This window comes from Paroedura picta, chromosome 10 (assembly GCF_049243985.1).
Source record: "Paroedura picta isolate Pp20150507F chromosome 10, Ppicta_v3.0, whole genome shotgun sequence".
Taxonomy (NCBI): Eukaryota; Metazoa; Chordata; class Lepidosauria; order Squamata; family Gekkonidae; genus Paroedura; species Paroedura picta.
In genome coordinates, this window is record NC_135378.1 from 76,757,926 (window position 1) to 76,770,843 (window position 12,918).

At 45.7% G+C, this 12,918-nt stretch overlaps 1 protein-coding gene across 1 annotated transcript in view; it reads left to right on the forward strand.

Moving 5' to 3' along the window:
- LOC143819360 (broad substrate specificity ATP-binding cassette transporter ABCG2-like) overlaps window positions 1-12,585 on the forward strand; it is a 31,391-nt gene extending 18,806 nt beyond the window's left edge. Inside the window, exons 11-16 of the mRNA XM_077300920.1 lie at window positions 95-184; window positions 6,037-6,161; window positions 6,568-6,722; window positions 9,938-10,027; window positions 11,005-11,102; window positions 11,767-12,585. Of these exons, the coding sequence (XP_077157035.1) occupies window positions 95-184; window positions 6,037-6,161; window positions 6,568-6,722; window positions 9,938-10,027; window positions 11,005-11,102; window positions 11,767-11,914 (706 nt within the window). The 3' untranslated portion in view covers window positions 11,915-12,585. The remainder of the gene's footprint in view (window positions 1-94; window positions 185-6,036; window positions 6,162-6,567; window positions 6,723-9,937; window positions 10,028-11,004; window positions 11,103-11,766) is intronic.
- Window positions 12,586-12,918: the final 333 nt, after the last annotated feature.

The window sequence follows — 12,918 nt, forward strand, 5'->3', positions numbered from 1 at the left end:
TTTTCAAGCAGGCAGTACCTGGCTTCCTTGAAGGTTTTGATCCTGCTTAACTGATTTACATGACTCCAATTGTTATTTTGTTTTCCCTCCGTAGGGCTGGTGCCATGTTCTTTGTGACCACCAACCAGTGTTTCAGCAGCATCTCTGCCATTGAACTCTTCGTTGTGGAGAAGAAGATATTTATGTAAGTCGAATGTTATTTGTTAGGAAATTTGTTCCCTGCCTTTCCATCAAAAGCTAACACTCAAAGCACTGCACAGCGTAAGAATTAATTTTCTTTAAAAACAAACAAACCAGAATATTGTAATTTGTTGTTGTTGTTATGTGCGAAGTCGTGTCCGACCCATCGCGACCCCATGGACAATGATCCTCCAGGCCTTCCTGTCCTCTACCATTCCCTGGAGTCCTTTTAAGTTTGCACCTACTGCTTCAGTGACTCCATCCATCCACCTCATTCTCTGTCGTCCCCTTCTTCTTTTGCCCTCGATCACTCCCAGCATTAGGCTCTTCTCCAGGGAGTCCTTCCTTCTCATGAGGTGGCCAAAGTATTTGAGTTTCATCTTCAGGATCTGGCCTTCTAAAGAGCAGTCAGGGCTGATCTCCTCGAGGACTGACCGGTTTGTTCGCCTTGCAGTCCAAGGGACTCGCAAGAGTCTTCTCCAGCACCAGAGTTCAAAAGCCTCAATTCTTTGACGCTCGGCCTTCCTTATGGTCCAACTTTCGCAGCCATACATTGCAACTGGGAATACCATAGCCTTGACTAAACGCACTTTTGTTGGCAGGGTGATGTCTCTGCTTTTTAGGATGCTGTCTAGATTTGCCATAGCTTTCTTCCCCAGGAGCAAGCGTCTTTTAATTTCTTGGCTGCAGTCCCCATCTGCAGTGATCTTGGAGCCCAGGAAAATAAAATCTGTCACTACCTCCATTTCTTCCCCATCTATTTGCCAGGAATTGAGAGGGCCGGCTGCCATGATCTTTGTTTTCTTGATGTTGAGTTTCAAGCCAACTTTTGCACTCTCCTCCTTCACCCGCATCAACAGGCTCTTTAGTTCCTCTTCACTTTCTGCCATTAGAGTGGTATCATCTGCATATCTGAGGTTGTTGATATTTCTCCCTGCAATCTTGATCCCAATTTGTGACTCCTCTAATCCCGCCTTTCTCATGATGTGCTCCGCATACAAGTTAAATAGGCAAGGCGACAGTATACAGCCTTGCCGAACTCCTTTCTCAATTTTGAACCAATCCGTGATTCCATGTTCAGTTCTCACTGTTGCTTCTTGACCTGCATATAAATTTCTCAAGAGACAAATAAGATGCTCTGGTATTCCCATCTCTTTAAGAACTTGCCACAATTTGTTGTGCTCCACACAATCAAAGGCTTTAGCATAGTCAATGAAGCAGAAGTAGATGTTCTTCTGGAACTCCCTAGCTTTTTCCATGATCCAGCGTATGTTGGCAATTTGATCTCTAGTTCCTCTACCTCTTCGAAATCCTGCCTGTACTTCTGGAAGTTCTCGGTCCACATATTGCTGGAGCCTAGCTTGTAGGATTTTGAGCATAACTTTGCTAGCATGAGAAATGAGTGCAATGGTGCGGAAGTTTGAACATTCTTTGGCATTGCCCTTCTTTGGGATTGGAATGTAAACTGACCTTTTCCAATCCTGTGGCCATTGCTGAGTTTTCCAAATTTGCTGGCATATTGAGTGTAGCACTTTTACTGCATCGTCCTTTAAGATTTTGAATAGTTCAACTGGAATGCTGTCACCACCACTAGCTTTATTGTTGCTCAGACTTCCTAAGGCCCATTTGACTTCACATTCCAGGATGTCTGGCTCCAGGTCAGTAACTACCCCACTGTGGTCATCAGGGATGTTAAGCTCGCTCTTGTATAGTTCTTCTGTATAATTTTGCCACCTTTGCTTAATCTCTTCTGCTTCTGTGAGGTCCCTACCATTTTGGTCCCTTATCATACCCATCTTTGCATGAAATGTTCTCTTCATATCTCCAATTTTCTTGAAAAGATCTCTGGTCCTCCCCATTCTATTGTTTTCTTCTATTTGTTTGCACTGTTCATTTAAGAAGGCATTCTTATCTCTTCTAGCTTTTCTCTGGAATTCTGCATTCAATTGGGTGTATCTTTCTCTTTCTCCCTTGCCTTTCACTTCCCTTCTCTCCTTAGCTATTTGTAAAGCTTCCTCAGACAGCCATTTTGATTTCTTGCATTTCTTTTTCTTTGGGATGGTTTTAGTTGCTACCTCTTGTACAATGTTGCGAACCTCCGTCCATAGTTCTTCAGGCACTCTGTCTATCAGATCTAATTCCTTAAATCTATTTGTCACCTCTACTGTATATTCGTCGGGGATATGATTTAGTTCGTACCTGAGTGGCCTAGTGCTTTTCCCTACTTTCTTCAATTTAAGCCTAAATTTTGCAACAAGAAGCTCATGATCTGAACCACAATCAGCTCCTGGTCTTGTTTTTATTGCCTGTATAGAACTTTTCCATCTTTGGCTGCAGAGTACATAGTCAATCTGATTTCTGTGTTGACCGTCTGGTGATGTCCATGTGTAGAGTCGTCTCTTGGGTTGTTGGAAAAGAGTGTTTGCTATGACCATTGTATTCTCTTGACAAAATTCTACCAGCCTGTGCCCTGCTTCATTTTGTACTCCAAGGCCAAACTTGCCTGTTATCCCAGTTATCTTTTGGCTTCCTACTTTAGCATTCCAATCCCCCATGATGATAAGCACATCATTTTTTGGCGTTGCTTCTATAAGGTGTTGTAGGGCTTCATAGAACTGATCAACTTCATCCTCTTCAGCAGCAGTGGTTGGGGCATAGACCTGGATCACTGTGATGTTGAATGGTTTGCCTTGGATTCGAACTGAGATCATTCTGTCATTTTGGGGATTGTATCCCAAGACTGCTTTTCCTACTCTCTTATTGATTATGAAGGCTACTCCATTTCTTCTGCGAGATTCTTGTCCACAGTAGTATACCTGATGGTCATCTGAATTAAATTCACCCATTCCTGTCCATTTTAGTTCACTGATTCCTAAAATGTCGATGTTCAGTCTTCTCATTTCTTGTTTAACCACGTCCAGCTTGCCTTGATTCATGGATCTGACGTTCCAGGTTCCTATGGAATAAAAATCTTTACAGCATCGGACTGTCTTTTCGCCACCAGTTACTTCCACAACTGAGCGTCCTTTCGGCTTTGGCCCAGCCGCTTCATTCATTCTGGCGCTACTCGTACTAGCCGTCTGCTCATCCCCAGTAGCATATTGGACACCTTCCGACCTGAGGGGCTCATCTTCCGGCGTCATATCGTTATGCCTATTGGAACTGTCCATAGAGTTTTCATGGCAAAGATACTGGAGTGGTTTGCCATTGCCTTCTCCAGTGGATCACCTTTTGTCAGAGCTCTCAGCTATGACCTGTCCATCTTGGGTGGCCCTGCACGGCATAGCTCATAGCTTCACTGAGCTACGCAAGCCCCCTTGCCACAACAAGGCAGCGATCCTTGAAGGGGGAGAATATTGTAATACAAAACTTTAAAATAGAGGGAAAGACCAGGGACTAGCAACAGGACAGGTTGCTCAACAGATCAGGAGGCAGTAATAAAGAGCGTAAAGATAAAAACCCAGTTCTCAGTAGTAAAACCATTGCATCTAGTCGTCCGTAGCAAGAAATGAGAGGCTGCTTTCATAGGGTGTTGGATAAAGCGCTAAAATAATAATCTCTAGCCAGATTTATTGGGCTGGATTTGAATAACGTGCTCAGTGTGGTATAGTGGAGACGATGCCTACAGTGAATTGATTGTGGACAGGGGTAGTCAAACTGCAGCCCTCCAGATGTCCATGGACTACAATTCCCATGAGCCCCTGCCAGCGTTTGCTGGCAGGGGCTCATGGGAATTGTAGTCCATGGACACCTGGAGGGCTGCAGTTTGACTACCCCTGGACTGTAAGATAATATGAGTGCTGGTGGCGAAGTGGTTAGAGTGCTGGGCTACGATCCGAGACCCCTGCATCCTAAGCCCCGCTCTGCCATGGAGCTTCAATGGGGTCTTGGAAAATCCATACGTGCTGCTCTGAACTCCTTGGAGGAAGGGTGAGAGAAAAGAAAATGTGCTGGATAGACAAAAATATCTTCTGTCCAGTAAATAAAATCCCCCAAAGCCCTAAGGCAAAGAATAGTGTCGCCAAATTATTTGGAAAGCCAAAAGAGAGAAGTGCTGGGAAGGATGGCAACAGGGAATTTCAAAGCCAGAGGGCACCAATTGGAAAGTCCTGGCCCACTTGCCAGACAATTTCATCTCTGTTGATAATTTGAACGCAGAGCAATGGTGAGTTTAGGGTCACAGAGAGGCTAATATGAGTCAAGGTTAAATCCTTAGCAGGTGTTGTTACCTGTTGCTTAGCTTTGATGTCTTGAAGACAGGGCATTTCTTTTCTTTTCTTTTTTGCTGCAGTCCTAAGCATGATTCATCGTGATGTGAAATGAGGTCTCTGCCTGTAATGGATTGACCATTCACTACAGTGTAGTGTCTTTCTGAAAATGACAATGCCTTTCCATAACTCACTTACCGGGGAGAGGCTGTGTTTTTTACAGGGCTGTTGCAGGCTTTCATCCATCAATTTGGTAGGATTAGTCATTTAAAGTTTGAATCATAATTCAAAAGAGTATTAGTTGGCTAGAACAAAGATGATGCAAGAGGGGTAACACATTTGCAGGTACAGATAGCTTCTGGGAAACATGCAGATTGTACCATTATTTTGGCATTTTGAAAATAGGCTGGCTTGTTAGGTAAACACCATTTCTGGCATCCTGTTTGATAACTTCTGTGGCATATAATTTTGGCATGCCCCTCCTTTCCTGATCCTTAGAAATTGTGGGTAGGTGGAACTCTGAGAATTCTGTGGCTAAGGATCCCTTTGGGCTGCTGCAACTTCTGTTTCTCAGCTCTCTGGGAAGAAGGAATGACTATTAAGCCAGGTTAATTATCTGGAGCCTCTTGTGGCGCAGGGTGGTAAGGCAGCCGACATGCCATCTGAAGCTCTGCCCATGAGGCTGGGAGTTCAATCCCAGCAGCTGGCTCAATGTTGACTCAGCCTTCCATCCTTCCGAGGTCGGTAAAATGAGTACCCAGCTTGCTGGGGGGTAAAACGGTAAAGACTGGGGAAGGCACTGGCAAACCACCCCGTATTGAGTCTCCCATGAAAACGCTAGAGGGCGTCACCCCAAGGGTCAGACATGACTCGGTGCTTGCACAGGGGATACCTTTTCCTTAATTTTCTGGTGTACATAGATCCAGAGACTGTATTTATCCACAAAGTTGTCGTACCACCTTGGCATGGATGCTCAAGGTGGTTTGACATAAATTTAAAAACAAAAATGATATCGAATTACGGCAGTCGGCACATCCAGTTTCCATATACAGCGAACACATGAGTATCAGTAGAAGACCATGACAAATGCCACCCCCAGTTTTCAGAGAGTCAAATCCACAGCTTAAGAGCTGGAGTCCACAGACTGAAACTGCTTACATACCAAAGCCCACCTCAAAGAGGGCCGACAGTAGGTGGAATTCCATTAAGGATGGGGCCAGTTGTATTTCCTGCCGGACGGGATTCTGGAGCTGTCATTGTATGACTGAGAAGCTGCTGTTATTCACGGCTACCCGGCATATTCCAGATGTTTAGGGCATATAGAAGAGAATCCTTTAAGATTGTCTTGGGGCCTCAGATAGAGGACCTCTTTAGACACGCTGCTTAAAATAATTTTTTAAGTTTATGACACAACATACTCATGAAAAATACTCTGGTTTCTCTTCCGATCGCATACATCTTTTGCCCTTTGACATACTCATAAAAGACAGAACGGATGAATGTGCAGTTTGCAAAAAGCACTTAATTCAGATTGCAGGAAAGTCACATGGCTAGATGAATTCCTTGCAATTTACCGTAATGGTTGCTGTGTGCAAAAATGATTTTCTTAGTTAGAACGGACTCATCTCATTCTGTTGTTTTGTTGCAGACATGAATACATCAGTGGGTATTACCGAACATCTGCGTATTTCTTCTCGAAGCTATTGGCTGACTTAATACCTATGAGGACTATACCAAGCATCATTTTCACATGCATAATCTACTTCATGTTAGGCAAGTAGACCACAGACACAGCTGTGGGTAGTTTGTGGACGTCAGAGGTCTTAATTAAAATTCCTACTTTGTTCACTGAGTTTATGTCAGCATCTTTTGCTACTGCTGGAACTATGGTGAGCTAAGAGTGGGGCTAGAGTTTGCACGCACCCTCCACTCACCACAACAAAAAGGGAACGACAAGATCTGGGAATTCTGTGCTTCAGCTCACAGGGCTGCTGCTGCAGCCTATAAACTGGAATGATTAAACTTCAAAAATGTAATGTGTTTTTAGTGGAATAACTACAACTGTTTGTGAGTTTCCTGCATTGTGCAGGGGGTTGGACTAGATGACCCTGGAGGTCCCTTCCAACTCTGTGATTCTATGAGGATACAAACAGTCCCTTTGTTTTTCTCATTCTTCAAGGTCTGAAGCCAACAGCAGAAGCATTCTTCATCATGATGTTCACCCTAATGATGGTGTCTTATACAGCCACGTCTATGGCATTAGCTATTGCCACAGGACAGAGTGTAGTAGCCGTCGCTAACCTGCTCATGACCATTGCATTTGTCTTTATGATCGTGAGTATCCTTCTTCGATGGTGACTTAGGCTTCTGTCCTCTGATTCTTCCTTCATGAGTCATTGCAGCAGTTGTGTCCTGGCTGCGAGGAAGCTGGTCCATGTGGGCATCTGGCCAGGTAGAAGGGCCAACCATTGGAGATAACGCCTCTCCCAGTGGCGCATGGCAGTGATTTTGAGTGTGGGAATACAGAAGGGAATTACAAGGAGGGCTGAAACCTACTTTGACCCAAAAAAATGCCAACATGTTGGATTCACCCACTGCTCTGCTGTCTGAACAGTGATCTTACCATAGCAAAAGTATTTATCTTTGGCAACACTCCTGGAAGGAAAGAAGGGGAAAGGGAAGGGGACAAGCACACTTTGGACTTGGGGGCAGTCTTAGGACCAAACAAGATGTCACCGTATCCTCGTGTCCATCACAGGGACACCACTGTCATTTTAAAGCTTCTCCAGTTCTGTAGGGCCCGCAAAACGGGGCTCTTCCACCAGGCATTTGGTTGGGACCAGTGAGTAGCAGAACACCAAATGGGCCCTCCCCACAGAAGTCCCACCCTGGAACCGAGATGGGAACAGAGTTAATCTAACGGCATAGACTGGTGGCTATAGCGCATAAGAATTTGTAATGATTTTAAATGGTATTTGTTAGATTTGTGGGTCAATGACTCACAGGCACTGGGATTGTTCCAGCTCTTTATTGAGTGACAGGTCATGATGCACGGTAGCCCTAAGACTTCACTGAAACATGCCGCCCCCTCCGAAAACCCCAACTTATATACATAACACATACCATAGAGCAGGGGTAGTCAAACTGCGGCCCTCCAGATGTCCATGGACTACAATTCCCATGAGCCCCTGCCAGCATTCGCTGGCAGGGGCTCCTGAGAATTGTAGTCCATGGACATCTGGAGGGCCGCAGTTTGACTACCCCTGCCATAGAGGTTCCTGCCCATGTACGCCATTGGCTAAATTAGCCTTGATTGACTTAAGCCAATAAGATCCGGCAGACTGGATCCTTGCTGCACATTGGTTAGTCATGTGTCTACTTGGATCCTGCCTCGGATCTCAAGCTCAGCCCTCGGCGGATCCAGCTACGCAACAGCATTACTGTTAAAGGATGTTATCGTTTTAATGTTCATTGCTCTCTTGTTGCAAACCTTTCCCAGATGGCTATAACGAGAGGGGCAGTTAAAATGTTTATAAATAAATAAAACGGGCAGTTCAGAAATGCCACAGGAACTAAGCGTGGCATTTTTACATCATCTGTTTTAGGCTTTTAAATGGTCACAGCATCCCCAGGGTGCCCTCATGTCTAGTTTGGCCCCTAGGCAACGGGGGCAGCTGCCCAGGGCCCAAACTGGAGAAGGCCGTGACCACCAGTGGGCCTTACAAGACTGGGAGAGGGGGCAAGAAGAAGCGTGGAGTACTTCTCTCACTCATGTTGACTTGAGCAGTTGGTTTCTGGTGTAGCAGCTTCTGACCACCTCGCCCAGGGTGAGGACCATCCCTTGATTGGCACTGGGGTGGCAGTAATTCTGGGGTCCCATCCTGAATCAGGGCCCCAAGACCCCCACCCCTGCTTGGACTCCCCGGTATAGCCCTGACCACAGCTAACAGGCATGATGGGGATTTCAGACGTATCCCTGTTGCCTACCCAACACGGCCCTGTTGCTTAGTCTGATCAAAGAGAGGCACAACCGAAACCAATGTGGAAGGAGGCTACCGTGTCACTTCCTTCTCTGCTGCCCTGAGAAGGTCACGTTTTGTCGATGGGATCGAGATGGCCGAACGCCGCAAATACTGAAATACAAATGGAAGCTTTTCCTTACACGGCTGAGCTCAGTGGGTTCTTAACCTCTAATCCATTGCCACCCCACAAATACGCAAGGTCATCATCAAATTCCCCCCAAGCCACAAGTAAAGAATTAGGACATGGAAACCACACTCCAGACAAAGGCAACTTGTATACATTTATGATATATGAATATACAATGCACTGATCTTGGGCATACGCTCAATGAGGCCATTGTGCCCCGTGGCCAACTGCCAACTCCTCGATCTTAGGCTTGATTCTTATTTCTTGTCTGCCCGGATTTTAAGGGCCTGAGATTTTATCCTTGGGGTGGGGTGAGCTGCATAAAACAGCCCTGCTACTCTGGTTTTCAGAAGCCATTTCAAGTACGGAGAAGGGCCCAAAGTCCCCTCCCCAAACCACCTTCCCTTTCCTTTCCCCACAACAGACACCCTGTGAGGGAGGTGAGGCTGAGAAGAAGAAGAGTTGGTTCTTATATGCCACTTTTCTCTACCTGAAGGAGTCTCAAAGCGGCTTATAATCACCTTCCCATTCCTCTCCCCACAGCAGACACCCTGTGAGGGAGGTGAGGCTGAGAGAGCCCTGAGATTACTGAAAAAGAAGAAGAGTTGGTTCTTATATGCTGCTTTTCTCTACCCTCAAAGTGGCTTACAATCGCCTTCCCTTTCCTCTCCCCACAACAGACACCCTGTGAGGTGGGTGAGGCTGAGAGAGCCCTGAGATCACTGCTCGGTCAGAACAGCTTTCTCAGTTCCGTGGCGAGCCCAAGGTCACCCAGCTGGCTGCATGTGGAGGGGCTGAGAATGAAACTTGGCTGGCCAGATTAGAAGCTGCCGCTCTTAAACACTACACCACACCGGCAACAGCAACCAAATCTCGTGTTTCAAACGTTTAGGCAATGCTAGGGCGATTGTGGCTGCTTTCACTTCACACTTCATAAACATAGTACACTAGCCCGGGCTAAATGATGCCAGCAATGCTCATGTTCTGTCCCCTCATGCTAGTTGCAATAACGAGATATAGAATTTGTAAAAACAAATTGCATAATAAACTGTCATAAAGCATTGTATTTTATAGTCCAATGTTGGTCAAGCATCCGTGTGCTGCTTCAATATCGGAATGGGCTTCTGTTGTCCTCCTAATGTTATAAATAGTGGAGTCTCCGGGCATGGTACTTTTTAATAAACATCTTTGTTTTCTGCCTTGGTTAAAAAAGGGCCCTGAGCTTTCTAAATTCCATGCCCTACTGTGGATAGGAGAGGAAATTAGTTTAGGGGACAACCCACGCAAGTTTGCAAATATGGCATGGGAGCTCATTGAAGCTCAGAGATTGCTGTAAAGTACACCACAGGATATTGTTGAAAATTAGGTGTCCAGTTTAATTCTAATTTTGTGGCTTGCAGATTTTCTCTGGCTTGTTGGTCAACCTCACCAGTATTCTGTCTTGGCTTTCCTGGCTCCAGTACTTCAGCATTCCTCGCTACGGAATGGCGGTAAGTGCTTCAGTCTCATGTGGAGGCACCTTGGTCCCCAAAGAAACGTCTCCATTTGTATCAGCTTCTGTCTTTTCCGGTTTTGCTGCTTTTTGTAATTCGCACGAGCCACCCATTGCTGCTTCAGGGGCAGGAAAATGATTTATAGGACACTAGGGACAAAGCCCGTTGCATTCAGGAATACAACGGGTGCTAGATTGGGGGGGGGGTGGGGTGGAAGAACTCTGCGGATGGCCTCCCCCTCCCCCCAGGACCTGGAAAGGCTGCAGGCTGGAGGCTCCTGGGAAGGGAACTCACCGGCAGGGGCAGCTCTCACAGGGAACTGAGCCTCTGAGCATCAGAAGGAAGTGGAAGGAGGAGGGGTGGTCAGGGGTGGGGGACGGAAGGCGATTGGCTGGCCGCTGGACAAACAGGCAAGCTGGTTGGAGGAGGAAGCACTCAGGGGCGGGACAGCTGCCCTGAGTGGGTGTTAAGAACTGAGTGGCACTTAAGCCATGAGACTAGCTCCTCCTCCAATCCCTTACCAGAAATACATAGTGGTACAGATTTCTAATAACATCTAAATCAGGGTCTCCGGCCCCAAAGAGGTAAAACTGGCCTTGACCAGGGACCGGGCTTTTTTGGCCCTGACCCCAGACTGGTGGAATTCTGACTGAAGAGATCAGGACCTTCTGGGGCCTTATACACTTCCAGAGGGCCTGCAAATCTGAGCTGTTCTGTCCGGCCTATGACTGAGGCCAGGCGTCCCTACTTGAAACATCCACTAATAGAAACCCTTCTGAACTCTGATCAATCCTCACAAGAAGACAATAGGAGGCAGTTTTTATGAACGATTTGTGGTTTCATTGTTTACTATGTATTGTTTTAAAATGTTGTTAACTGCCCTGAGCTAACAGGGATGGGGCAGAATACAAATAAATTATTTATTATTATTTTATTGACTTTCCCTAATCACTTAATATGCCTTATCCTGTTAGGCCTTGCAGGTTAATGAATTTGTTGGTCTACAGTTCTGCAATCTCACCACAAGTCTGAATGTGAGTGATAGTTGCATGGAGATCAGCAGATTGCAACCGTAAGTATTTGTTCTTTCTTCGAAACAAATTTAACCTCAGAAGGCCAGAGCTATATGCAGTGTCCACATGAGGACTAGCCACATTCATCTATTGCTTAGAAGGACTCCAAAAGGACACTAGAAGGAGCATGATTGTAACTGGGTGCAGTGTGGGATGAGCAAGCTGTGTCTGGAAGCTCTTGGGCTGGATTAGCCCTCTTTATGAACACTGCCCTGTGCAGTGTGCCATATAACATTGAAAGGCCTTTTCAAAATATACTAAGTGCCGTTGTCAAGGTCAAAAGAGGAGGTATTGAAGTGTCATGGACATGTGGTTAGGGTGTTGCAATAGCATCAGAGAGTTCAAATCCTTGCTCTTCCATAAAGCTTCCATTGGATTACTAACCATCTCTCAGCCCCGCCTACCTCACAGGATTGTTGTGAAGTTAAAATGGAAGAAGGCGAGAACCAGGCTTGTCACCCTGAGCTCCTTAGATGAAAGTGTAAAAATAATACATTAGAAACCATAATATTGACATTAATTCCTTCAGCACTTTTTGCTGTTTATTTTGTAACATTTGCCTGCCTGGTCTACAAATCCTGCCGATAGAACTTCATTTGCAGCGAGAACAATATGATAAACAGCAGTCAGATTCTCAAAGCCCTGTCCTGTGTTTCTTTGCAGCTGCACTGGAGAGCAATATCTGGAGAAGCAAGGGATTGATGCAACGTCATGGGGCCTCTGGCAGAACCACCTTGCGCTGGCTTGCATGACTGTTATCTTCCTGATGATCGCGTACTTGAAGCTGCATTTCATGAAGAAATTCTCTTAAGACGTACCTCGAAATGAGTCTGCGGTTCGTATGACGCAGTCAGAAACGGAAGCACTGCCAAACAGACTATTTCTTTTTGGTTTTGTTAAATAGGTTCTTGTTAAATAGAATCCTTAGTTCACTTTACAGTTAGGAACAAATCGGCAAGGCCAAATGTCTACCAGTATAGCACGCCTAAATGTTCTTTTGCTACATCGATTCTATTGCATCGCTGCCTGATGCCTGAACCAACAGCATTCTTCAGCGTTTGCTTTTTAACACGTGGCAAGACCGTTTCGAAGTAAGCATTTCCTAAGCTCCATGCTGTTCAGTGGAAGAGAGGCGCTTTAATTCATTCTCCCTTTGAAACCAAAGGGACATAAAATGCAGTCTTGGCTAGACCTCCTCCAGTAGTGGATAAAATACAGAATGGAGCTGTGTTTTTTCCGAGAAGCTAGCTTGGCAAAGGTCTCATCAGAAATGGATAAGTGTGAAGAGTAAGATACTTTTGGTTTGTCCTTTTGTCAAAAAAACCTTTTCTGCTAGTTCTGTTGAACATGGAGTGTTCTCAGTGTGTTTCACACAATGTGTTGTCTGCTGTCAGACACTATTAAGCCTGATCTGTAGCCCAGTCTATTCCTTGCCCCTTCTCTCAGAGAGAGGCTCCTGATTAAACTAACTCTAGTTGCTGATTTGTGGTCCTACTTACACTCTTGTCTGTGGCACTGCGCTGGGCTGCTCCATTTGAACCACCAGCAGCACCTTTGAGGGGCTTTCCGCACTCCTTCAAAATTGCACAATGGTTGCCAATTGAAATCGCTACTGATTTGCCGTTATGTACAACGTCGTTGACAATCTGCCACACACCTGAAACCGATCCGCAAAAAGTGCTTCGTTGTAGCGCTTTCAGGGAAATCCCAAAAAGTGGATTCACCTTCCGGAAAGCGCTACACTCCTGCAACCAATCTGCAACACTAGCGGGAAAGTTCTGTGCGTTACCATTGTTGCGGTTTCTACAAAGTCCC